This window comes from Ciona robusta, chromosome 3, assembly GCF_009617815.1.
Source record: "Ciona robusta chromosome 3, ASM961781v2".
NCBI lineage: Eukaryota > Metazoa > Chordata > Ascidiacea > Phlebobranchia > Cionidae > Ciona > Ciona robusta.
The window spans coordinates 7393229-7420062 of NC_143237.1; the positions used below are offsets into that span (position 1 = coordinate 7393229).

The 26834-nt window shown below is 34.1% G+C and overlaps 4 protein-coding genes across 6 annotated transcripts; 2 read left to right on the forward strand and 2 right to left on the reverse strand.

The window, feature by feature from the left end:
- Nucleotides 1-1265: 1265 nt before the first annotated feature.
- On the reverse strand, nt 1266-16678 carry LOC149738740 (large ribosomal subunit protein uL11m-like). Of its 2 annotated transcripts, none has more exons than XM_089874422.1 (3): nt 16235-16678; nt 15703-15938; nt 1266-1769 (listed from the first exon to the last, which is right to left on the reverse strand). In XM_089874422.1, the coding sequence occupies exons 1-2, from the start codon at nt 16595-16597 to the stop codon at nt 15711-15713; spliced, it is 591 nt and encodes a 196-aa protein (XP_089730548.1). In that variant the 5' UTR covers nt 16598-16678; the 3' UTR covers nt 1266-1769; nt 15703-15710. The 2 variants fall into 2 exon arrangements, with proteins under 2 accessions (XP_089730548.1, XP_089730547.1); XM_089874421.1 differs by lacking the exon at nt 1266-1769 and adding an exon at nt 13108-14495 and having other exon boundaries at nt 16235-16673.
- On the forward strand, nt 4763-10559 carry LOC149738741 (uncharacterized). The gene is made up of 5 exons (XM_089874417.1): nt 4763-5128; nt 5743-5832; nt 6622-6750; nt 9074-9123; nt 10036-10559. Exons 1-5 carry the CDS (start codon nt 4843-4845, stop codon nt 10117-10119), a joined length of 639 nt encoding a protein of 212 aa, XP_089730543.1. The 5' UTR covers nt 4763-4842; the 3' UTR covers nt 10120-10559.
- LOC149738742 (uncharacterized) lies at nt 11855-15829 on the forward strand. The gene is made up of 4 exons (XM_089874432.1): nt 11855-12064; nt 12370-12671; nt 13290-13478; nt 13798-15829. Exons 1-4 carry the CDS (start codon nt 11855-11857, stop codon nt 15314-15316), a joined length of 2220 nt encoding a protein of 739 aa, XP_089730558.1. The 3' UTR covers nt 15317-15829.
- A 1256-nt stretch (nt 16679-17934) lies between the features above and the next one.
- Nucleotides 17935-26829, reverse strand: LOC149738743 (uncharacterized). Of its 2 annotated transcripts, none has more exons than XM_089874345.1 (17): nt 26688-26829; nt 26080-26216; nt 25594-25786; nt 24952-25130; nt 24000-24156; nt 23271-23416; nt 22957-23027; nt 22577-22694; nt 21858-21994; nt 21421-21537; nt 20653-20798; nt 20293-20413; nt 19403-19622; nt 19072-19162; nt 18792-18892; nt 18422-18508; nt 17935-18159 (listed from the first exon to the last, which is right to left on the reverse strand). In XM_089874345.1, exons 1-17 carry the CDS (start codon nt 26800-26802, stop codon nt 18043-18045), a joined length of 2253 nt encoding a protein of 750 aa, XP_089730471.1. In that variant the 5' UTR covers nt 26803-26829; the 3' UTR covers nt 17935-18042. The 2 variants fall into 2 exon arrangements, with proteins under 2 accessions (XP_089730471.1, XP_089730470.1); XM_089874344.1 differs by having other exon boundaries at nt 26679-26814.
- Between the last annotated feature and the right edge of the window lie 5 nt (nt 26830-26834).

The following is a 26834-nucleotide window of genomic DNA, read 5'->3' on the forward strand; positions in this document are numbered from 1 at the left end:
TATAGATATAGACTGTTGTGAAATGTTTAAAACAGGATCAGGATATTTGGAGATAATGTGCTAAAGGTGTTCCATCTTACCCCACAATACTATACTTGGTCTTTTACCTTGGTGTCAGTGCAGGCGCCAAATACTAGCATACGGTTTGTAACTTTTCGAGTACGTCAAATACGACCCAATGAGGACTTCTAGGATTTAAATATTTCGTTTTTCGTTGCCGCTACTGGTCGCACTAAACCCGCTGTGCGATACGTTTTGATACGGCTCGAACTTAAGGTACGTTTTCGGTTAGAACGATATTAGTTTCAGAAGTTGTAATGTAATACAACCAAAAACACACATAGGGGGATTGAATAAGTTAAGTTTTAGGCTGGAAGAGAATCGTATGCGATCATAAATAACTTTTCAGCCCCAAATAGTAGTTCTGTTCGTTACAATTGAAAACGTTTCTACTTTTGTCAAACTTTTGTAAAACATCTATAATTTTATTAGAATCCATCTACTTTTCGAAATCGTCTGTTCAATAAAATTGCGTCTAATTAAATAGGTCGGATTCAACTCGTTCAAGCTCAGATAGAACACATAGAACATGTGGCTACTAAGATAAACATGTACAGTGCTACCTCTACTTGACATATATGTCGCTATGTTGCTATAGCAGCTTACAGGCTATTAATAATTCGAATGTACAGTTGTGATTTGGACTTTATGAGTTCGGTATAGTTGAATGAAAAAAACATAACAGGTACAACAACCTTAAGGGTAGCTTTAGCGTTGCGAGAGCAGTTCAATTAGCTTTGATTGTGAAAATATCGCAAGTTGCTTGAGACGTTAAAAACTAGTTCTGATTTACTGGCAACTATAGGTCAAGGTATGATATATAGTAGGCTATAGGTCACAAAATAGCTTTGGGGGTTTAAGAACAGGTTTAGTGGACTGCTTAAAGTTGAACGTATACTCGTTTAAATCTTACATGTTCTGCTGGTGTTACGTTTGAATCTTTTACCTCCACTTGGATTGTCCCGAACAAAATTAAACATAATTTATAATGATTTCTTTAACTTTAAAAATAGCCGATTTTACAAAAGTAGAAATGCGAGTTATATAACGACTGTCGTTGGCCCGCCATCACGCGAGGAGAAATAAGTTACATTCACTCATTTAAAGGTTTGAATTGGAACTTGGTCGAAATTGATATGTTCATTTATTTTCACACTATCCTACATAGAAGTTGGACTTTTTACGTAAAAGTTACGTCACCGATATACACATAGCAACTGTAAATTTAATCATTATCAAGTAAGACGTACGCACACATCACTCCAAAGGTTTAATATTTACGTAACACTTACGCAAAATCTTAAAGTTCTAAAAGAACTGAAGATATTCCAGATAATGAATGAATGAATGAATGAATAAATGCATTGTAACATACTAATATTGATTGCTTATCATGAAGGAAGGCGATTTATATTTGCGCTGACTCCATAAGTAAACATATCTTCCAAAGGGCGTATAATGAATATACTCGATATTATGAATCAGTAAATTCAAATGCTGGCACTGTCTATTTCTCTGTTTATGTAGTAGGGCGGGGAAAGGCGGGACACCTTTAGCACATAATATCCAAATATCCTAATCGTGTTTTAATAAATTGACATCGATCTATAAGGGTCGTAAGGAAAGGATTTCATATTTTCTTGAATGTTCTTTGTTTACTACCAATTGGGACGAAAAACAAAATAAACAGCTATCCCTCTTCTCCCACCCTATTAAATTGTGTTTTTTTAATGTTCAGTTCGTTAAAACATTTCATGCTTTACGTAAAACTATGAGCACAATGTGACGTTACGTTAGGGTTAGAAGAAACATATTCTGTATACACAGTTCGCCTTTGGTACACATGTAGTTTACCGCATATATTTGCTCTTATGCGTTTGGTGTCTTATAAGTGTATCTTGTCAAAATGAGAATACATTATTCTTAACAGGTATTGAGCAACTAAAATAAGCCGGCAAAGTATTCTTGTGGAGTATTTTTTAATTTTATTACAAGACTTACAAATATTCAGTACAGTTAGAGAAAAAAAACAAACAGTTTATTCTAGCTTTAAATTTCGGTAAAAGCTATAAAATATTTTTAAAGTGCGTGTGTACTTTACAAAACGTCGTAAATTATTATTGGTCACATGCTGTATCATATGACAGCGCAGTTTGGTAAACAACACCAATATAGTATAAATCCTGTAGGTAATAAAAATGGTTAGGCCTATTCCAAAATGTTCAACTCACAGTGATTTGCACATTTCACGGATTTACTGTTTAAACGCAATTCTCATACACATTATTTGTTTTATATACGAGGTGTTTTAACGACAATCACTATATAGTAGGGCGGGGGGGTGGTACACCTTTAGCTCGTATAATCCAAATATCTTGATCGTGTTTTAAACAATTAACAACGGTCTGTAGAAGTTGTGAGAATATAGTTTTATAATTCTTTGAATGTTCTTTGTTTACTATCAAATGGGACAGGAAAAATGAAAACGTGTCCCATCTTCCCCCACTCCACTGCATATGTTCCCAGTCTACGATATTAAACTTCCATGTCGGACTAGAAAAGCTTGGCTACCGTTTTCGACAAAATTAATTAATGTGACAGTTATTATTACTAAGAATTTGTGCAAATAGTTAAACCGGTGGTATAATGTCGTTAGATAATTGGTAAATGACGTTTTTACAACCTTTATGTTCCGTGAAAGGTATTCAATTGATAAATTGTAAGCGTTTAATTAATATGACTTGCGTAACCTTAAACTGGCAGATTTACAATAAATTAGGCAATTATTACACTGATGTGTACTTATGCCGGTAAGAAATATTAAACTTTAAACAATTAAAAACACAAAGATATTTTTTTACACTTAAAGTGATTTGCAACCCGTAACTTTTTGGTTGCTTGTAAAAAGAGGTTTATTGTTACGTGGGTATTAACTGTAATTTAGACACGAGTGTATTAGAGGATATACACCATTGTTATACGCAGCAGACATGTACGTGGATATTCACGGTCGCCAATTACTCGCCATGCTTACTGTCTAGTTATGAAATGTACCGTAGGGTGGGGGAAGATGGGACACTTTTTAGCTCTATTTTCTCGTCCCATTTAGTAGTAAACGAAAAACATTCAAAGAATTCTAAAACTATATCCTCACGACTCCCATAGACCACCGTTAGTTGTTTTAAACACGATCAGGATACTTAGATATTATGTGTTAAAGGTGTGCCATCTTCCCCCACCCTACTATATGTATTTTAAACCCGAACACGAGTTTTTGTATAAGACAGGAAACCATCAGTGTTATAACTTCTTAAGTTAAGATAAATTAGTGACAAACATACATTCACATGCGGCGTATGCCTGATCACCCATATAGAGTTCGCCCCCGACCCAATATAGGCCAATCCATAAAGCAATATTTACCCTTCTGCTTATGTTTACCAATGTTTAACGTATGATCTACAGCATGACGAGCACTTTTCAAGTAACGATGTAACGTTATTAATTAATGCCCCGTGCTAACCCAGGCATGCAACAGTATCAATGCAGCACTCAAAAAAAAATATTTTTTTTGAATTTACGTATAGTATTGCCAGCAATAGAAAAAGCACCAAATGGTATTATATTTTCAAATGCTTTTTTGAAGTAGTTATTTTAAATATATGTGAATCTTGGCGCTATTTTGCGGTATTTTTTTTGCAGTGAGGGCGATGCCCTAATTTTTTAATATTTGCATTATTCGAAACATGAATTATAGTATTTAAATATTGATTGTGAATTCGCCCATTTCTATCTGAGTAAGAATTCATGGTAACCTAGCGTCGGTATAGGCTTGAAATTCGTTGAGAAGCAACCATTTAATTACTATGCCTATATTAAAAATAGCGCCGGTAATTAGATACAGTATAAGGTGGGAAAAGATTGGGCACCTTTTATTCTATTTTCCTGTCCTATTTAATAGTGAGCAAAGAACAATCAAAGAATTATTAAACCGTATTCTCACGACTCCCATCGAGACCGTTGTTAATTGCTTCAAAAAGACCCTATACTATATTTAATTGTCTTACATTGAGAAACTATGAAAAGTAGAGTTTTTTTAAAAAAAACTTAGAAATCTAGTTGAGATTTTACCCAACGATAAAAAAGATATTTTTGTCTTGTTTTGTAAAGGATCGGGATTTCATACAGAAAAGTTTTAACTTATATAGGCAACTAATTCAGCTAATTAGGCGTTTAAAAATAAGACGTTGGACGAACGCGTATCAAAATAAGTTACAGTTATAAAGTATTATGTTGGGGTGGGTTGGTCCACGTTTCCATTATCTTTCATCGCCCAATTTGGTAGTAAACAAAGAATATTTACAGAATTATAAAACCGTATCCTCACAACTCTAAACGGGTGTTGTTAATTGTATGAAACACGATTGGAAAAATAATATTTAAAACAGATCGAACGTTAAAACAGATCGAAAATATGGACCACTTATATTCTTGCCCCAGTCTACTATGGTAGGGTGGGGTAAGATGGGACACCTTTAGCACATAATATCTAAATATCCTGATCGTGTTTTAAACAATTACTAACGGTCAATGGGAGTCGTTGGTATATAGTTTCATAATTTCTTGAATGTTTTTTGTTTACTACTAAACGGGGCGAGAAAATAGAGTTGTCCCGTCTTCCCCACCCTACTGTACATATATTCACAAATACGTCTCTTTTATTACGGCATTCGAAATAAAAGTATAATTGCAACAACTCTTGTTACAACAGATTCTACCAATATGTTGCATGGTAAAGGTCGATCAAGAGGTTGTACAATTTGCCTGACAAGCACAGCGTTTGTATTTTTCTTCACTTTTTATGCCTTGTATCGCTACACCCTCATAAACGTCGATGACGTCATGTTAAAAAACATTGACTTCGATTATGACGATTACGGCATTGACGTCAGCGGGCTACGGAATTTTGATGACGTCACGAGGGAAAAAGAGTCCGAGATCGAAAAATGGGACCGAGAGATGAAAAAAGAAAAGGGCATTCGGATGGGATACGTCACAGATAACTGTGGTAAGTTAATAATGACTTGACAATGAGCACGAGTTGTGTGAATACACTTTGTTTGTCTATAATGGTGCGCATGTGGTGTATGAAAAGACTACGTCCATCTAGTTTCTAGTATATAATATATAGTACATTTTCATGTTATAACTTGACATTGCGCATGCGGTGTATGAATACATGAACACACTTCCCATGCGTTTGTTAGATGAAATATGCCCAAGTATTAACTCGACAATGAGCATGAGGTGTGTGGATACACTCGAAGCCAGTATCATACCTAAAGAATGCAAATACGGTGTACGAATATTACATCATGTATGGTATCGTACCATATAACCCGACAACAAGCACCAAGTATACGGACAGCATTACATATGGCGTATAAACGTATAATAGGACGAGAGGATTTTTTTAGTCTTTTTTCTAATCACATTTTTGTTAGTAAACAAAGAACAGCATTCAAAGAATCATAAAACCGTAACCTCAGCATGACTCTCATAGACCGTTGTTAATTGTTTAAAAAAAATCAGGATATTTGAATATCATGTGCTAAATGGGTCCTATATCTTAACCCACAGTTCTATATAACAACATTATAAACCATTCACTTTAACATCTAGATATCCCGACTCGAGTATTCGGAATTATTTACCTGACAAAGAACAATCGAGGTGGTTTGAAAGTTGTGGTTCAAGTTAATTATACAGCAGGTTTGTTTAAATATTAGTTGAGATTAAGTTTCAATTGCCTTCCTGTAATGATTACGTAAGATGAGGTGATATTGATGGACTTTAACCTATATATATATAATATATGTTGCGGAAATTACCATTAACATTTGTCAATCGTTTATATTGTTTGTACAGTTTTAACGTAATAATGGCGTATTTTTGTTTCACATAAAAAATATAATTAAATTATAATTTTCGTATAAATTCTTGTATCACGTAACGTGAAAAATGCATACTAGGACGCCGGGACAGTCTTATATCAAAACATGATAATAAATTTCACTAAAACCAACGAAATTTCCGTTATAATCACGACGGTAAATTGTAGGCAACTGGTTATTTGTCTAATGTCTTCGTCTTGAAAAGATACCACTAATCTCATCTGTATTATATACCTATTCGTAAATCGGCCCATTTTTTAATGAAAGCATGTGACTTATTTATCGTCGCGTGGTTATAACACAAGTTTTCTGTTTTATACACCTCGGGACCACTCACGAGTTACCACATATAAGTTCGTGGGTGATATTTCTATGGGTTTTACTTCATATAATGCTTATAGCTGACAATTTAAACAACCCATAAGTGACCAGTGGATTATAGCAATTGCCATTAAGTCTGTTGCCCAAAGTTCAACACGCGTTGAACCATGTGGGCCTTAATTTTGCTGCTTTATCAATAAACAACTAATGAAATTCAATGAACAACTAATGAAATTCAATGAACAACTAATGAAATTCAGTAAACAACTAATGAAATGATTTACAGAACGACAAATCAACAAGGGTGAGGGAGAAGCTGTTATAATGGCAATGTTCGGTCGTGCAAAAGCTTTGAATCAAACTTTAGAACTTTGTTCAGTAGACGAAGAACTTACCGACTGCCCGATAAAGAAAGGTAAAATTATTACTTTTATTCAAAAATGTATAGTAGGATCGGAGAAGGCGGGACACCTTTATTGCACAATATCCTAATGACCTGATCGTATTTTAGACAATTAAAAACGGTCCATGGAAGTCGTGAGGATACTGTATTACAGTTATTTGAATGTTCTTTGTTTACTACCAAATGGGTCGAGAAAATAGATTAATAGAATGAACAGCTTTCCCAGTATCCTCACGATTTCCATATAGACAGTTGTTAATTGTTTAAAATACGGTTAGGAAATTTGGATATTACGTACTAAAAGTGTCTCATCTTACCCCACGGTACTACAGCAAAATTGGATACCATGGTCATTTTTTATTTATCTTCCCAATTGGTATTGTAAATACAGAATATTTACAGAATAATATACACCGTATGCTTACGAATTTTAAAAACGTGATTAAAATATGGGATATTGTGTGCTATCGGTACGCACAGCCATGCATTTTCACGTACACTTCTAGTAATGAATTGTACAAATTAAAGGGAGTCCGCTTCATGAAACCATAATAGCATATGACTTAAAGGCATAGTGATAGGCGGTTGTGTTTGAATTTAAAAAGAAAGTTTTAAGCAAACGTAATTTATTGAACCTACAATATTACTTTAAAAGCTAATTTATCATTTATAGTTTTAATTAAAATTCCAATAAGCAAATATATGCGAGATAACATTTGGAAAATGAAAATTTATTTATTCACGTTGGTGGGAAACGAGAATACTTACTGTTACTAACTTTGATCAACGGGTCGTATTTAGTGTTGGTAAATGGTCTAATTAATACCGCAATAATTGTGCTTTTCTAGTGAAACGCTGATAAAACTGTTATTTAATAGAAAACGGTCGAAGTGGTGCCTATTTTTTTAAACCAGCAATACGTTAATATATCGCCGCTCAAAACATATTAAAACAACAAATTTATATGACTATGTGTGTACATTGAACTTTTGTTGTTCTATCATAGTATACTGATCTCACTTCAGTATACTATATGGTTCCATCATATACTTCCCAATGTATAAAAAGGGCTACGCTATACTTCGTTACTCATACACGGTAGGGTAGGGAAAGATGGGACAACCTTTCGTCCCATTTAGTAGTAAACAAAAAACATTCAAACAAATATGAAACTATATCCCAACGACTCTCATAGACTGTTGTTAATTATTTAAAATGCGATCAGGGCATTTGGATATTATGTGCTAAAAGTGTTCTATCTTACCCCACAGTACTATACGGCAATAAAGATGACAAGGGAGAAGTCATGTTATAACATATACAAGTCACTACAATAAGTCACTTTGTAACGTATAACCCATACGAAGATATATATGTTGGCATATTTACAAGGGTCAACGTATCGTATTAACCTCTCGCTCTTAGTCACACAATATTATGAAACGAGGTCAAGCAAACATGACAGTATATGACACCAATACATGTTGGCACGTATATAGGCTCTTATAAATGTGTCACTCATTCAACCCAGCGTACCGGCAGTGCAACTTAGCTATAACACGGGTGGTCAGTTACATACATATACATGCCCCATATGTCCGCTTATTAGATTCCGAATATGCATCTTTGTGAATAGGGACTGTTGTTTTTTCTATATGGCCGACAATTTGGATAACACATGAGACACAGCGCTTTAAACATCGCGGGGTGCGGCAATGATTTAGGTTATCGTCACATCAGTAATGTTAAAGGGCAATTTAAGAAATAAAGAATTGCCAAATAAGATAAAAACATATATTTGTACTATTGCGTGTAGTTTTTAAACAACGAAAATATCCAATATTATTTTAGATCTACCACAATATTGCAAAATACAACTGCTGTTTGCATTGCATGACGCTGTTTTACGTAATATGATGGACATAAAAGTAAAGATGATGTTTTAATATTGAGACCATATTTTCCGCCTTCTGAAATATTAAAAAAATATAGCAGAAAGGAAAAATATGGGGGGTTTATTCTTTTTTTATAACACTCTACAAGTTATTACATCATTCTATACAATTTCGTATCTACTTATCCATATTTACACTAGGTAATATATAGTAGGGTGGGGAAAGATGGGACATCTGTTTATTCTATTTCCTTGACATTTAGTAGTAAACAAAGAAAATTCAAAGAATTATTAAACTGTGCCTTCACAACTCCCTTAGACTGTTGTTAATTGTTTAAAACACGATCAGGATAATCAGACATTACGTGCTAAAGGTGTCCCATCTTCCCCCACCCTACTATATTAGTAAACAGTCATAAATACTTCTTATTTCACACACAGGGTTTCGCCATTATAAACGAGAAGTAATTCTGCCCAAATTTGCACCAAAGGTGAGTTGTGGTTACTTGAATGTCATTTACTTAACGACAGTCGTTATATCCGGTTTTACACACATTGTGCTCACTAACGGGTTACCAAAGAGCATATGTAAACATCGTAAAATCGAAAATTTTGGTAAAAGATCTATTTTTAACCGCCGCAAATTAATCACTTTGCTTTAGTAGACACATATAGTAGGTTGGGGTAAGATAGTCCACGTTGTTTTTAATCGTCACATTGGGTACTAAACAAAGAATAATTATAGTAGGATGGGGGAATATGGGACACCTTTTTATTCTATTTTCCTGTCGCATTTGGTAGTAAAAAAAAAACGTCCAAGGAATTATAAAACCGTATTCTCACGACTCTCATAAACCGGTGTTAATTGTTTAAAACACGATTAAGATATTAGGTAATTAATGCTTACGGTGTCCCGTCTTTTCCCGCCCTACTATGGAATGTAACCGTAATCTCACGGCTGTAAAATAACGTTGTTAACTGTTTAACACGATTATGAAATATGGGTTATTAGGTGCTTACGGTATCGATATTACCTCGACCTATTCTATAATATGTCGTTTAGGTATGTAACATTACAATATTACAACATTGTATGTAAGTTGTACAATATGTAACTTAATAAATATAGCCACACACGAACGCAATCTTATTAAAGTGTTTAATTTATTTACCGAAGCAATATATACGTGTTTGGGCGATGGAATATTGCACCGTAAGGATAAACGCGTCTGTGTTTGCAGAAAATTGATGTCGTTAGTCATTAAACTAAATATTGAATTGAATAACATAAAAAGACCGTTTTTATTAGTTATATTAAAACATTTTGTGTTGATTGGCCTTTTAAACTAATTGGAAGCATATTTACACAACCTACAACTGTCAATAACTTTAATTTATTCCAGGGCCGTTACCACGGTACAGTCTCGTTACGTTACTCGGATACCAAAGAAACAAAGCTTTGCGCGAAAGGTAGAATGATTATTTAACATCCGTCAGTGGGCGCTACAGATGCACAAAAACTGCTGGACGGTTGCGGTGGTACAATTTTGACACTAGGCAATATATTAACGATGCATTCACTACTACACGAATGCTGAACAGTTTTAACGCTAAACTATAAAAGCATAATTTAAAAAAGACACTAATAAATTTCATAATGAAATAAATAAAACAAGTGCATGTTATCGTGCAACTATATTGTTACAATGCTGTACTGTGTACAATTTAATATTGCGATACCAAGTTAAACTGTTATATTATTAATTTCGATTTTAAGTCACCGCATTTTACCAGTTATGGACGGTGCCAAACGGGTAAGATTTTACCAATTTAGGCATTGCATGAAATGACCGGCTTATGAAAATGTATAACAAAATACCCGAGATATTTTAAACGTTTTAAGAAATACATTTAACAAACATTACAACAGAGACTTTTGTATGTACAAACATATATAGGCAGTTGGGTGTTCAAAAAAGGCAATTTAAAACGGTAAATACTCGTTACGTCTCATTGTTACGGTTTCATACATTTTTAGTCAGAGCCATAGAAATACCGAGTAGTCCAACCCATTGTTACGTAAACCACAAATTGAACGGCAATTTGGGTCCAAAATAACACAGTAGGTATAGGGAAAATGTATGTTTTTCGGTAAATTACAGAAAAACTTAGGCCTAAAAACAAATTGAAAAATTTGGTTGAAAAATGTAAAAAACATGTGTTATTTGTTTTCTGTGTCAAAAAAAGTCAAAAATTAGAATTAGAAGCGGTTGATTTGCGACATTTTAGTCATTTAATGCGGCTAAATTTATACATTTTATCTAAAAAATGTTGGTAAGGTAAATAGAAGCTGTTTTACACCTTCCCACAATAGGAAAACACAAAAAAAACTTAACAAGTTCGTTTAAACCCATTGTCAAAGTCACCACTTTTGCTCTAATTTGGACACACATAGACGGCAGTTGGACTACTCGGTGTTTATCACAGAAATAAAAAAGAATAGAACGCGCATCTCCAATGTCGGCAAAGGAGAGAGGTGATACACTCTCTCTCTTTCGCGGGTCGTTCCCGTTTACTATTGTAGTCAATGGAGTCGATGACGTTTTATGTAGTTTTTCTTCGTTTTTTGACTTAATTTAAAGTTATAGTGTAAAAAAACTATTTTCTAACATATATATATTTCTTACAAATCGTTTGTTTAAAATTTTTAACTAATTTTTTTAAATAATTAAATTTCCTAAACAAGTGGTAAACTGTAAGCGTTACCCTACTAAATAACTAAACTGGCCTAATAAACTTGAATAGTTGGTATAGTTTTTAAAATAAACAGGTAAAACCTTCCAAAAATACTATGCGCCTATCTTTTACAATGGAGACGAAGGAAAATGGGGACGGAGTTGGCGGTCACGTGAATAGAAAAAAGAATATATCACGGTTTTGGGCAGTTGCGCGTTCTACTCTTTTTTATTTCTGTGGGTGTTTATACGACTCTGTTTTTAGTATAGTATGAAACCATAGATATCTAAACATATGTTTAGATATCTATGATGAAACACAGTTATTTACACACAAACCTTGATTTCGCTTAATGATTACCCAACGACTTTTAATAACTGTTTGGTTACCTAACGTTCAATTTTGACAATCAGTTTGTGGTGAATTCAACTATGACGCCAGCCTATACATTATGACGTCAAAATAACACAATTTTGTCAGAATTTAATGTGGATAATTATTATTTTTACAAAAATGGCTTCACGGGCATTAGATTTTCGGAATATAACTTCCCGTATCAAATTTAACAGAGAAGAATTATTACTTACGACTCTAGCTGGGCAGTTGGTAACAATTTTTACCATTTTCGACGTTTGTATGATCTTTGTTATTAGTCTTTTTATAGCATGGGTAAAAGACAAGAAAATAGATTGCGAGGTAAGATTTTTTCGTAATTTATAAAATGTATGGTTGGTTGGAAGACAGTACATGTTTTAAAAATCTGTTATTGTACCATGTGCTAGAAAACAAGAATATTTACATAACTATTTAACCATATTCCCACGATTCTAAAAGAGTGTTGTTTATTGCTTAAAGCACGATTAGAAAATATGGGTTTCAGGTGCTAACGGCATCCCATCTTACCCCACAATACTGTATAAGAAATTAAGAAAATGTAACCCCAAAATAACTCTATAATATGCTACAACATATCAACTTTACAACCGCATTACATTTTACAGCGACAGCCAGTTTTCATGCCTATTCGACCACCCGGAGGATTTCGCCTTTATGCGGTTATTCTAGAGACCGGAGAAAGCCCGGCTGGTGGCACTAGTGCGCGCGTATTTCTGCGCATATTAGGGAAATATACATCTTCACCCGCGTTTTCGTTGATGTGTGTCAGCTCGCAGCGCACAGAAAGAGGGCGAAAACTGTTCGGTAGCCAAAATAAAGACATCTTTATATTATCGCTGCCACATTACCTCGGTGGAATTGAAAGCTTTGAGGTTTTAACGGACAGGAAAGGGGATAGTCCACCCTGGTAAGTATTAAGTAGGCTGTATAACACAGCCACGCATAAATAAAATAGATGATTAAGTAAATAAATATCAACACTAAATAAAAGTTGTGAAAATATACAGAACAGGCAACTTTTCTATATTAAAGTTATGAACGGCGACTCTGGATGGAGCATTTCGATTCGATGATTATTATATATATAGTAGGGTATGGTTTACCTTGCTTTATTAACGTAATCACAACGAATGAAAAGCTTGTGGATAATAAAATAAGTTTAAATACCAACGGTCACAAAAACAGTGAGACACGTTTTTATCACGACCTGAAATTCAACGATTTTGTCTTTACACGAATGTGCGTTTTTAAATATTGGTACCTAGTTCTTTTCTAAAAACTTGCCGCATCAGTGGAAGCGCATTTGTCCAATCGAGAAAACACAGGTTCGAGGCTTGACCCAGCTACCATTGGGCGCGTATGTGTCCTAAGATAAAACAACTCTTTCCAACCCCCTTTGTTAATCAACCACAAAGTTATATATGTAGGTGGCAACGTCCGTACGACTGCCAAGCGAGAATCAATAAGATACATTCACAGAAAACAATATCCTTCTGACAGACTTAAAAATCTAGCATTTTAACAGGTTTTTAAGGAGCATTCGTGTCATGTGTTTAGACAATCACAAATGCTGGAAAAGCAGGGTAGGCGCTTGGTTACGTGGCGACATGAAACCTTACAAACTACGAGCTCATATCATCGGTGCTTTAAGTACAAGGGAATACCTAACCAAAGTTTTTCTACAAAACTATGCATGGGCGTTTACGTGGTACAGGTAATAGTACAATATAGCCCAGGCAGGCCCACGTTTTTATCGTCTTGTTTGGTAGAAAACGAAGCTATTTTACAGAATTATATAACCATAAACTCACGACCCAAAAAAGCAAGTGAAAAAAGAAATATAGGATTTCAATCTGAGAACTCCGTCTTACCCACAATACTACGTTCTGTTTTTTAACATAGAATCTGTACAATAGCTCCGAGTAACTAATTGGCTATGAATTGCACAATTTCTCTTATAAGTAAAGAAAAAATAGATTTTATTGTAGCCATGTTTACATAGGTAGATACCAATAACTCTTATCTTGCTTCAGACCACTTGGTTCTTCATTCAGTTGCGTGCAGCGATGTCTCATCCATTGGGCCTCTGTTGGATCCGCGCTCAGTATAAGTCACTACTTTCTATACGACATTGCTATCATTGAAAACGTTCGCAGCGGAGTGATCACTGCACCAGCGTATACCGCGAACGAGGTTGCGCAATCTGCCGTTATAGCGGCGCTGGGTGGCGCTACATTTGGATTTTTCTTAAGGGTTTTAACTCGGGGAGCGGCTGGAGGAAACAAATGGGCACGTGTGGATGATAAAGACGATTTTTCCCATCTTATGGGGGAAGGGGACTTGGAATATGCAACCGGCGCTGTTGTACAGATACCGACTGCTGCGTTTGATGATTGCTTGGTCAGTTTAAAGCTGACCAAGCAACAGATTCGAGCGATTAAACATATAACTCAATGTGGGGTGAGCGATTGTAGCTTGAAAGCAAGGTTGGACAACCCTGTTTGCTCGAGCAACGTGGATTGCTGTTACAGCAGACAACCAGAGGAAATTGAGGAGGAAGAAGAGGTTCAAGTTGAAGAGCTGAATCTTGCTGGGACATCCTTGCAGGACCCGGCAGATGCTGCGATGGAGTTTAACGATAAATTGATGGCGGATCGAAGAGGATACAAAGATGACATTGTGGAAGAGATGAACGAATTGCATCCGGAACAAAACACAGCAAAGTCGAAACCTGAAACGAAAAAAATGAGAGATGTAGTTAATCGTTTGTGGGGGATGAAGATACTACCATCTGAATCTATAGAAAGCGAGAGGAATTTGGCTCCAACAGTGTCAGCCAGGGTTGTGAGTAGTAGTGACGACACTACGTCTGAGGTTGAATTTGAAGTGATAAAGTCTAGCGCGTCTAAATCAAGCGGGGCATCCAAGAAAAGCGCGGGATATGATTCGTTGTCGGAGGAAGAGTCTGATGAAGAAATTGTGACAAAGTCAGCGAGGACGAACTCGGAGATCAACCTCACTAAGAGAGCGGAAAATGTATATAAGATCGCGCCTCAGTGGAATGATCGGAAGTTTGTTTGGGTTCAAGCACCAGAGGGCGGTACTGAGCATCATTCGATTGTTCATCAGAGATACGACTTCGCTGACGCCGGTGATTGCTGCCTTCGTAGAGATGAAGGATTGACTTTGGAAGCTGCGATTAATCATTATAAAGGTGAAGAGGATCAAGCTCCTCTTGGAAGAGTGGTCGAACCTGATGGTTCACTTGCTAATGGGGTTGCACTGCTTGGTGCATTGGCAGGAATAGCAGGGGTGGCTTATACGATTAACCAGAGGTTGTTGCTCCCCAATGCTGACACTTTGTTGTATTTATATTCAGTGTTGTTTCTCCTGTTCCTGCATCCGGTTGTTTTCACACTTGTTGATGGAGTTTTTTGTGCACTTGCTGCATCTTGGGCACGGAGGAGACGGATTTTAAAATCAAGACAGAATAACGCTAGAAGGTTGCGGGAAGAGGTGTATGCAGAAAGTGTTTCCAGTGATGGGCAATAAACAGTGATGACCAATAAAATATCAATGAATTAAAGAGTCCATTTTTTTCAGTTTTTTTGTATAAAATGTTTCAACAAAATTAAAAAATAAGAGATTTTCCTTGAACTCTTTTATAGCTAAACCCTGGCTTGACACTGTCCACAGATGTAAAACATAAAACGTAGTTTTGAAAGTCTTAGAATACAGCATTTACATACAACAGCGCGCAAACTGAACTTAACTTTGGTATGTTCACAATGAACATTCAAATCCAACAAGACTAAAAAACCATACAACATAGGCGAAACAAATGCAATTTTTTCGTATCTAACAACTTACAGTAACTGTAATTGTGAGTTATATAAATTGGCCTAATAAATAAATATGTGAGTTACATAAGAACTCACATTAATATTTATTCCTTTCCGATCATTTTTTTCCTCTTCGCTAAAGCGTCTTCTTCTTTCTTCCTCTGGAACTCAGCCTCCTCTTCCTCTTTTGAGGTGAGGAAAGCATCGTATTCCTCCGGATCAATATTCCTTACAACATCCACTCCAAGACGATACGCTTGTTCCGCTAACAACTCACACATCTCCTTCAGTGGCATGTTGCGAATTTTAACGTTTTCTTGCTCAAGTTTTACCTTTGGGTATTGTTTCAATTTATTAGGAATTTTTTAAGAAAGAATGCAATGCTTGGCAAAATATAGGTTACTTTACTTTTTTATATTTATTCTGAGAATACACAATAGGTTGGGTAGTAGTTGTTCGCTTTACAATTTTACATCTTTTGCTTTTACTGAATTTTATGCAATAATTACTACGGTAAAATTAAGCAAATCAGAAAAAGGTAAATTGTGCTGAAAATGTCAAAAATGTTATATGAAAAACTAACTAAAAATGGATACATTATTAATTATTATCACAAACTAGATATCACCTTTGCAATTTCATAAATATGTTTGTGAGTGATTTTTCCAACAGGGAAGTCCTTCATAGACCTCGACCCTTTGCTAATCCCAGCTGCTTGCATTATTAAATATGAGGACTCTGGCTCCAACAGTTGAATTGTAAACTTTTTTCCATCAACGTGAATTCGTGTCGGAATTGGAGTCCCAGGTTTTATGTCTTTTGTTAAGTTATTAAAATCTTCCACAAATTTTACAATTGGCAGGCCACGTTGCCCAATGGTTGGACCAATTGGGGGACCTGTAGATGCTCCTCCTGCCTTCATAGTTGTCCGGATAACGCTTGGGTGAAAAACTTTTTTGACTTGTTTTGATGCTCGAGTTACTTTAGACATTTTGTTTCACTGTATGTGTCGGATTTAAAAGTAAAATTGTCTATCATTAAAACCTGTGAATAAGAAAGCGGTAATTTAAACAAACAAATTATTCTTGTTGCAAATAAAATATTAAGATACGCCACATAAGAACACAGCGATCGAAAAAAATTCTCAAACATTTCTTGAAGAAACGGAAAATCCCATGTGTGAATGTTTACATGACCAGTCGTTTCGACAAAAAAGTTTACAATTTTTATATATGTTTTAAATTAAAAAAAAAACAGAGTTAAAATATAAATTGCATTTTGTGTACTTCCGTTAATATTTAACAGTAAAAAAAAGCTTGTGAAATGTGAGTTTTATACTAAGACAACCTCTAAAACATAAGTTGTTTCGACTAGCATTTTGTTAAAACATTATAATTTGTGTACCGGTCAGTTGAGAAACAGTTTTGAAGAATATCGTATAAATTATCAGTAAATTTAAATTATCCTTCTTTTTTTTTCTAGTAAAATGTAAACATGTTAGCTCTAAGGGTGTTATCATCATTATTCCAAGAGTCAAGGGGACTTACTTCGGTTTCAAGAGCCGTATGGAAATCTAGAACAACTTTCGAACCAACTAAGAATTTGAACAATTTCTTCGTGCAGAATCCATGTCACACAGTTATCCCTGTAGCTGGGTTAAAACGTCATTTCGCTGTCCATCTTCGGTGCCCTGACTGTCGACTTGGAAAGACAGATGGACGTTTAAGCGTTACCTGCAGTAGCCATCCACGTCATAATCAACTACAATGGGGACGGCGTGGACAAAAACGATTACACAAACCTTATGCGTGGCGGTGGCCAGATCCTTTTGATAAAAAATATTCATCACAGTTTCACGAAGATCGTTACATTTTGGCGTTCAAAGAATAAATTTTAAATTACATTCTGAACATATGGTTTTATTACTTAATGTTTATCTTCGATACAAGCAAAACTGCCTAAATTACAATCACAATACCAGTATATATTCTAGTTTTAGTTTTGCCAGGTTATACTATAATCCTATTTTTAAGCTACAATGAACAACTCCCGAGCTTCCGCTCTGATACATGAACTTACTCACTGTGTAGTACAGTATATGTGTTGATGTACACCATACTGATCACTGGCAGCAATTGGTCATTTTACATCATACCAATTACAACACCCACATATAAACCTGGCATATTAAGCACATATTAATCACCTGTTTCAAAATCAACACATCAAAATCAGCCTTATATTATAAAAGCACTCACAAAAACAACATTTTTAAAAACAACACATCGAAACCAGCCTTATATTATAAAAGCACTCATAAAAACAACATTTTTTTCAAATTTTCCGAATTTATTTCATTGTAGGTCAATATTATCTTAACACAGTGATAGAATGGCAGTGGGTAATGCATTGCGGCAACATTAAGTTACGAACATGTTATGCGGTTGTTTCAGGTGTCTGTAAAACCTCTTCCATGTTGTCTTTCTCATCCATTTGTTGTTGGATTAATAAAATAGTACCGTCGGGTTTCTTGATCAAAATTTCACCATTTTCCTGGGAATAAAAAATATAAATATTTAAGGATTAAATAAAAAGAATAAATACAATGTATGAAGGATATAATAAAAATAAATAATCTTTAAGATATTTGTGATACCCAAATCAGGTAACCATAACTTTTAATACATTTAGCACCACGTTTTTGAAATAGGCCTCGGCCTCATCATAAACACGAATATTAATGCCTAATATTAAGCTACTAAGTAACATTATTGCCTCATATCTAGCTACCAAGTATATATGAATATGTACCCACCCTAATAAATACAAGGTCCCCAGGTTGTTGTATTTGTTGTAATAAAGTTCCTTCAGGTCCAGTTAGTTGAATCATATGCTGTTCAGCCTGTTAGAATGGATAACATGTAAGTGGGAATATGTTTAATAGAATTTGACAGGTATTATGAAAAAAAGGGATTTTTAAAGGAGGGGACAATAATGTGTGTTGTATTGAAACTATAGTAATATACAGAAAAGGATTAAATACATAACATTTGCTTTTCCATAAACCTCATATTTAAAATAATAACAACTGGACACAAAAGCACTGACACAGTCTCACCAAAAATTACAAAACTGGTAAAAACAGTTACATGATCCAACTAGAGTCTCCACAATGTAAAACTTACATTAACAGCAATAGCTTCAACATTAATTTCTTGAGATTCAAGATTTTTATTTGAAGTAAGAACATCACTGCCCGACATTGCACTGCTTGCTGTTGCCCAAGCTATCAAAAAGTAGATTTTTTGAATCAAGTAATATTAAATTCCAGGAAACAACAAAATAATGTATAGCTAAAACAAATAAAATGCTTTTTAAATTTGTCTTTAAAAAGTGTTCTTTTTATGTAGGGTATATATATTTAAAAAAAAGTCTTGTAATACTAGGATTTTTAAGAAAACTTACTTTCAGATTTGTTGTTTTCCTGCGTTGGTTGAATTTGAAGAACAACATTCTCCATATTTAAGTTCATGTTGGTGTCTGTTTTTGTTGATTCCTAGTTTACATACACAGGTCAAAGTTCCGTATAGTTCAGTATAAAAAAATTATTTTGAATTAAAGAGATTTGGTCGAGTTGCCAAAAACTTGACATACATTAGATATGTGTTTTACTACAGGGTTGTATAACCTTTTTTTAAGTATTTTGGCGATATAATAAAATTTAATTTATATAACAGCTACTTTTAACATATACCTTCTAGCATACTAAAACACATACACCCCCAGAGTACACTACCTGTTCTTTAGGTGCGGAATTCACAACACAATCAGTTGAAATATTAACAATAGCAGATGACTGAGTAATCTCACTGGTAACCCCACCATTCTGATGTTGTTTGAAATGCTGGTTTAACCCATATCGATCGTGAGTTGAGAAATGGCACAACCCACAAACAAACTGTTCACCTGTGTGTTTTCGACGAATATGGTTTTCGAGGCAATGTTTCTGGATACATCTGTTTGAAATTGATATGGTTACAAAATGATACCCTCTCTTTCTTACGCGAGTCGTTCCCATTTACTATTGTAGTCAATGGAACCCAGGGCGTTCTATGTAGTTTTTTTTTGTTTTTTGACTTTATAGGGAAAAATAACTATTATATATATTTCTAACAAACCTATTTTTAAACGTTTTTAATTAAATTTATTAAATATTTAAATTTTCTAAACAAGCGCTAAACTGTAAGTGTTAGCCTACCAAATAACTAAACTGGCCTAAAAAACTGGAATAGTTGTGTAGTTTTTAAAAATAAACAGCTAAAACCATTGTGCGCTCTCATGTTTTACAACGGAGACCAACCGAAATGGAGACGGAGTTAGCTCTTATGTGAATAGACAATAGAATGTATTTTATTTCTGTAGTTATGACCCAATTGAATAAAAGTAACTTACTTTATCCCCGCATGGTGGGAAAATGTCAGTCGTTATAACACGGGTGTTCTGTTTCATACACCTTGTGCCAGCTTAAGAGTTACCAGGAATGTTACTTTGTAGGTAAATTAACTTATGTTACCATAATGTACTCTTAACTATTGAAGTAGGTGAAGCAACTAAATCAAATGACTAAAGGCATTTATACACAGCCTTTAATGTTAAACAATTCCAGTTAAGTTAAAGATAACTTACTTATAACCACAATAGGAACATTTATAAGGCTTCTCATTTGAGTGTCTTCGTTTATGTCGTCTTAATGAAGATTTATCAGGAGTTGCATAATTACATATGTCGCACTTGAAGGGTTTTTCTCCTGTTGTAATTTGGGAAATTTTCACAGATAAAAGTATGTAGAACTCAACAGGTAATTCATTATTTATGAAATATGCAATATTCCATTTATTTTTACATTTCTTAGTATATGAGACATTTATTAGTATTTTTCGAAAAATATTTGCCATCATAGATAATATAAGTTTAAAAATTATTTTATGCTTTTGCATTTAAACAGACGAATAAAATGTATATATTCATAAAAAACACTTTTCCTACCTGTGTGTAATCTCTTGTGCATTATTAGCGACTCCTTGAGTCTTGTAGAATGACCACACAAGTCACAAACAAAAGGTTTCACGTCAAGATGAATTTCAAAATGTTTTTCAAGATTTCTTTTATTGCTTAACTGTTTCGAACAAACACTAAAAAATAAAAACATGGAATTAACATAAAATATCATGCTTTTTATTTTTTGATAAAATCCTGAGTGACAATGTTAAAATACACCGAAACACGAGCCATCTATTTGATAGATGTGGTTGAAACATACTTTAGCTCTGCCTGTTTGTAAAAAAACTAACACTGTAAACAACATGTTAAACCTAGTTTAAATTAAACATAAAAAAAATAGTATTAACTAAAAAACAAAAATATGTGTGTTAAAACATTGTAAACCCTTTTACATGTCATGCATGTACTGTAGGAGCTAGGGTTTAGCTCGCAACCAGATAGAGCCAAAGAGATACACAGAGAGAGATTAAAAAACAGTTATGTTCAGTCACTTATTCAAATAGAACATTGTTAATAGCTGAACACATAATAACTAAATCTTAAACAGATACACTAAAATGGCGATGCTAACAGAACCATGCAAGAACCTATACTGAAACGCAGACTAGAGAGACGGCGTTCGCATAACCAAGACAGAGAAAGGCAATATAAGCAAGTCAGACGGTGGCGCTAGACAGTCAGTAAAATAGTAATTGTTGGAGTTAACATGTACCCTACACTACCTCAAATAAAATAACGAAACCACCAACCCACCTACAAACAAATTTCTCCTCATTCTTCGTTGGATTCATTTTCCCCGATTCATCGACCCCAGGACAAGTTCGTTCATGCGCGACCATGTTTCGCCGATGCTTAAAACTTCGCTTACATCTAATACAAGATTTCTATGTTTAAATTTGCCAGCTTTTTATCAGTTTCGGACTATATAACATTAATATCACGAATTATTTGGTAATCAAATTTAGATTCGGTATGACGCAGGTCTACTATAGTTACAAAGTTAGGAAACCAACACTTTTCTATTTTAAATTGGTGAGGACCTACAACTAGCATGTAATGGGAACTGAGATTGGGCCAGAGTTGGTCCATTACTCCAATAATAATGAATCTAGTGCATGTTCCCATGTTATTCAAAACTATCTTAATTCAACAAAGTAACATAAACAATCATATTTATGCGCGCCACTTACTTGGGACATGTCCAGTTCTTAGTTTTGCTATGAACGAACTCGTGAGCTATTAAGTCACTTTTGCTTATACATGAGAAAGAACACACTGGACATTTGTGTGGCTTCTCTATACCATGACTGAATAGATGGTGGTACATCTGAATGGTAAGTATGGCAGTTAACACAACATATAGTAGGGTGGGGGAAGACGGGACACCTGTTCATACTATTTTCTTGTCCCATTTGGTATTAAACGAAGAACATCTTTTTATAAATACAGGCTATGACTATACAAGCTTTCCTAGTAAACTAAGTATAGGGTTTGTAAGTGTGGGCATTGCGCTCTAAAGCACTTCAGAAGCTCTTTGCTGAGTACTGTGGTAAAATAACACAAATTGAAGATACCGTTAGGGCTATCAAAATAGATAATAAAACAAACTTTTTGCTAAAATGGTATGATTTAAAGTATAATTGGGTGGGGGAAGATGAGACACCAATTCATTCTAATTTTTTGTCCTATTAGGTAGAAACTAACAACATTAAAAAAATTAGAACTCCGTTTTCTCACGACTTCCATAGACCCTTGTTAATTGTTTAAGAAACGATCAGGATGCTTAGATATTATGTGCTAAATGTCTCTTACCTTACCCCACAGTATTATGTTTTTTCATGTCCATTAAAACAAGAGATCACAGGGAAAAAGGTATTCCAGGTATTTTAGAATATTCTTTTTCGCTTACCTTAACCCAATGCTTGTGTGTTTCACCGCAGTGGAAACATTTGTAAACTTTATCCAACACTGTGTGGCATTTAACATGGATATCCAGCATGTCTTTTTGTTGGAACTTCAAGCTACACCTAAGAAATAAAAAAATTAAAATTTTAATTTTTAAAAAGAACTTAATTTTTTATTTTTTTTCCCAAAAAATTTTTTAATTTAAAAAAAAAAATTAATTTTTAATTTCTTTGAAAAAATCAAATTTTGAAATTAAAAAAACAACTTTTTTTACTATTTAGATTGCATTCGTTAGTTATAATTTTTCAGAAAGAAAAGTGTTTTATTGCATAGGATAGATTAGGAAAGAGGCCGGTACCCTTTGCCTTATAGAAATAGGCTCACCTGTCGCATTTAAATTGCTTATTATTGGTAGAATTACTCACTAGAGAACCTTCACCTTTGTATGAGGATTGCTGAAGAAAATAACAAGTGAATGTAATATATATATATATTATTATGCAATAAATATTTGACGAAACAGAATGAAAATAATTCTAATTTAAATGACTTCAGAATAAAAATATTTTATTTTTGAAAAAATTAAAAAAAAATATTCTTAAAAAAGTATTTTATTTAAAAAAATATATATATTTTAATCTTACATAAAATTATATTTAATAATATTGAAAGAGTATAACATAACATAAAAATCTAACTTTTTGCTTTCTCGTTGCTCTTGGTTTCCTCCAAGTGGTGGTTTGAGTAACAATTTCTCGACGAAGAAGTTGGCCTTCTAAATTAGTGATTTCGGCCGCAACTTCGAACTGAAGGTCTAACGGAGGATCGTTTGTTGTCACCCCACCTAGTGGGAGAAATTACGTTATTTTTTGTTAAAAAATATTTTTACTGTTTTGTTCAAAGAATTGGTTAAAATGATTAAAAATAAGAACATTAATTTTTAGGGGTGAAATTGAAATAAATATGTTTAAATATTTTAGAAAAATATATATCAACATGAGAATATGAAGATACTATGCTTTAATTGTGCGTTTAAAGATGGCTGTGAAAAAAATGCCAACACAAGTTTTGTAACATATTATTCAGCAATCTCCAATTGAAGAGTTACATCATAATTCAGTGATTAGGTGTTTGCATCATTCATAAATCATAACCAAACAATACCAAGTTCAATGTTCAAATGTACAGTAGAAATAAATATATGTCTGTTTTGAGTTATTGAACTGTTAAACATGCATTAACTACTCCAACCTAATGGTCACCAATAGGTTGTCGAATTTTGGGTGTTGGGAAAATGAGCGAACTCTTGCCTAAATTACAGCTTTAAAGCGTGCAACACTAAATAACCTCACGTGTCCTCACCCACATAGAATAAAGCTTTTATAAAATTCATACATGGTAAAAAATAACAGTACCACCACAGCCACCTGTATAAGATGCATCATATACATTCATATCTTCTTTATTAGGAAGCAACGTGACCATAAACTCTCCATTTTCATATCCAGCCATTCCTGCATCTTGGAAATAATCGTCATCCTCCACGACCATATCTTCACCTTCCGCTCCTTCAGTCACGATTATCTGTGTAGATATGAAAGTTCAGGTTGTTTATTATGGAAAAAAAGTACCTTTATATCCAAGTGGTGTAGCGAGAATAAAAAATACAAAATGGCAGAGTCAAAACAAATTTAGAGAAATTTAAGAAGAAATTTTTTTATTTAAAAATAAAAAAAGGCACAGCTAAAATAAAGGAGAAAATATTATTTTGTTTTTTTTTAACTTTTTTTTTGTGATTCATGAAATCTTTTGACTACAATAGTGCTTTTATCTGCTGGCACTGTTTTCAAAGTAGCCTGCCTCTAGTTAAGAGGATACAACATATACAGGTTGACACTGCTATCAAGCCTATCAGGGTGGGCAGTTGTTTTCTTAGGCAAGATACTTAATGGCAATGGCAATTACAACAACCAAATGTTGTTCCTTAAATTCTATGGTCACTTATGGATTGAGTAAATTGTCAACTACATAAACAGCAACAAAGACTATTGGATATTTATCTAGGTGTTGGGGTAATGGGACAATCCTGTCCTAAATCTTAAGACCCATAACATGCCACACCGCAGGACCTCACCCACACAGAATAGAATTGGAAATTTGTGCTTAGGCTTCGTGCTCAATGTAAATAAATAACAACTCAGATCTATTAGCTGATGACTTGTAGCAATTATCCTTAAGTAGTTGTTGCACCTTAATTACCTTAACAAAGGAACACTACATGTCCGACACTGCAAAAACCCTTTTAACCAAATCAGCACTACTGTTTTAAGGCCAAGATTCATTGGGCTACTCAGACAATATGTAAACCACAACACTCACAACTTGTTTTTCGGTCGGGGTCGCAACATTAGTTTCATCATCAGTGATAATTGCTGTGACAACTTGGGTGGGGTCAATGACCTCACTTGACCCCGGGGCGTCTGTCTGGGTATGCTGGGGATTTCCCCCACCCACAACGAAGCTACGGATCATTTCTTCCGATAAATCTGATGAGGTCACTGTAAAGAGTAATGAACATTGTGATGTCATAAAATAAATAAATGAATATGAACATTGTGATGTCAAAATATAACTTATAAGCAAACAATACAGAGTTATTAAGGTTAAAAGCTATAACAGTGACAAAGGTAGAGGCTAATTTCATGGTCTTGTTATGACCTTTGAGCTAGTATATAAACGGTGGTTAAAAATATCAAACACCATGCAGTCATGCACACACTTCACTTCGAAGAGGTGTTAATATTTTATATCCTTAAAAATCGTGATTTAAAAAAATAAAATAAATATATATATATATATATATATATAATTTAATATACATTATATATATTAATATATAATTACATATAATTTATAAAAAAATCGACATTAAAAAAAAATTGATAACAAAAAAAACAAAAAACATTCAAATTTCAAATAATAATGCATAAAGAATTGTCATAATAAAACAATTTCTCAAACCTTGTGTAACAGCGTTGCTTGTTCCATTGTCTTCGTTCTCGTTGTTAATTATGGATAATATTTGTGAATTATCACTAGGTGGGGTGGTAGAGGTATAGTATGAAAGTGGGTAACCAAGGCTTGATGTGAAGTTGGATGAAGTACCAGCAGTTATTTCACTGTCTTTGAACAAATTTGAAGAATCACCAATTTCCTATAAAAAGGCAAAATAATTTGAAAAGTCAAGGTACCCATATAAAGTTTGTTCTGTTTAAAGCATAGACATTTTTTTCTATGCAGAACTTTAATAAAATTATTTGCTGGTTGTCACATTTTTAGCTTTTATTTGTGAAACAGACTGATCACTTCAATATCGCTATTGGAACAGTGTTTATTTTAAGACATGTTTGTGAAATATAGGTGGTAGGTACTCTGATTTTTTTCAAAGTGTTTATGCATAAATTGCATACCCATGTTAGGCTCCAATGATCACATTTATTTACTCACCGAATCTTTAAATGGGTCACTGACGATATAACGTTGTGTGCAACCATCACTACCCTCTGTTGTTAGTAGATACATGGGAAGGCTGGAAGACACACTGGATGGTGGCTCCTCTGTTAAGTCATCATTAGCTACAGAATCTATCAGTGTGAAAATAACAGTTTGTAGTTGTGTGTATGGGAGTTACAAATGTAGAAAAATGCCTGCGTGTCATTATTATGAAATGATCTGCTTAATTTTGTATAGGTTATGTAGCAATTTAAAAGCCTATTTTAAAATATTATTAGTGCATAAACTTCTTCTTGAGATACTACAATCTACAAATCTAAAACATCCTTATATCCTGATAAACTGAACATAAACGCCCCTATAAAAAAATTGCCTGAAAACCATATTCAGACATATAAAAATCCTAGGACTAACTAATTAAAAAATAATATGTATCCCAAACGGAGGTCCGACATTAGATATAGCGGCACCGGTTGCATGAAAGACTTAAATGGGCTTTCCGGGGACTGGGGTAATGGGCCAAATCTGGCCTAATTCCCAATTCTTTGACCTCACCCATAAAGAATTAAAAATAAAACCAAAAAAAAACTTACTAATAGTACTTTGTGAGAATTCATCCATTTTTTTCTTATCATTTTGTCCATGTATCATAATGTGTGGATCTTGTAATACAGGATCTGACATTACCTCAGTTTTACTACTCTTCACAAACTCCATAGAAGAGTTATGATATTTCTAACAAATAACAA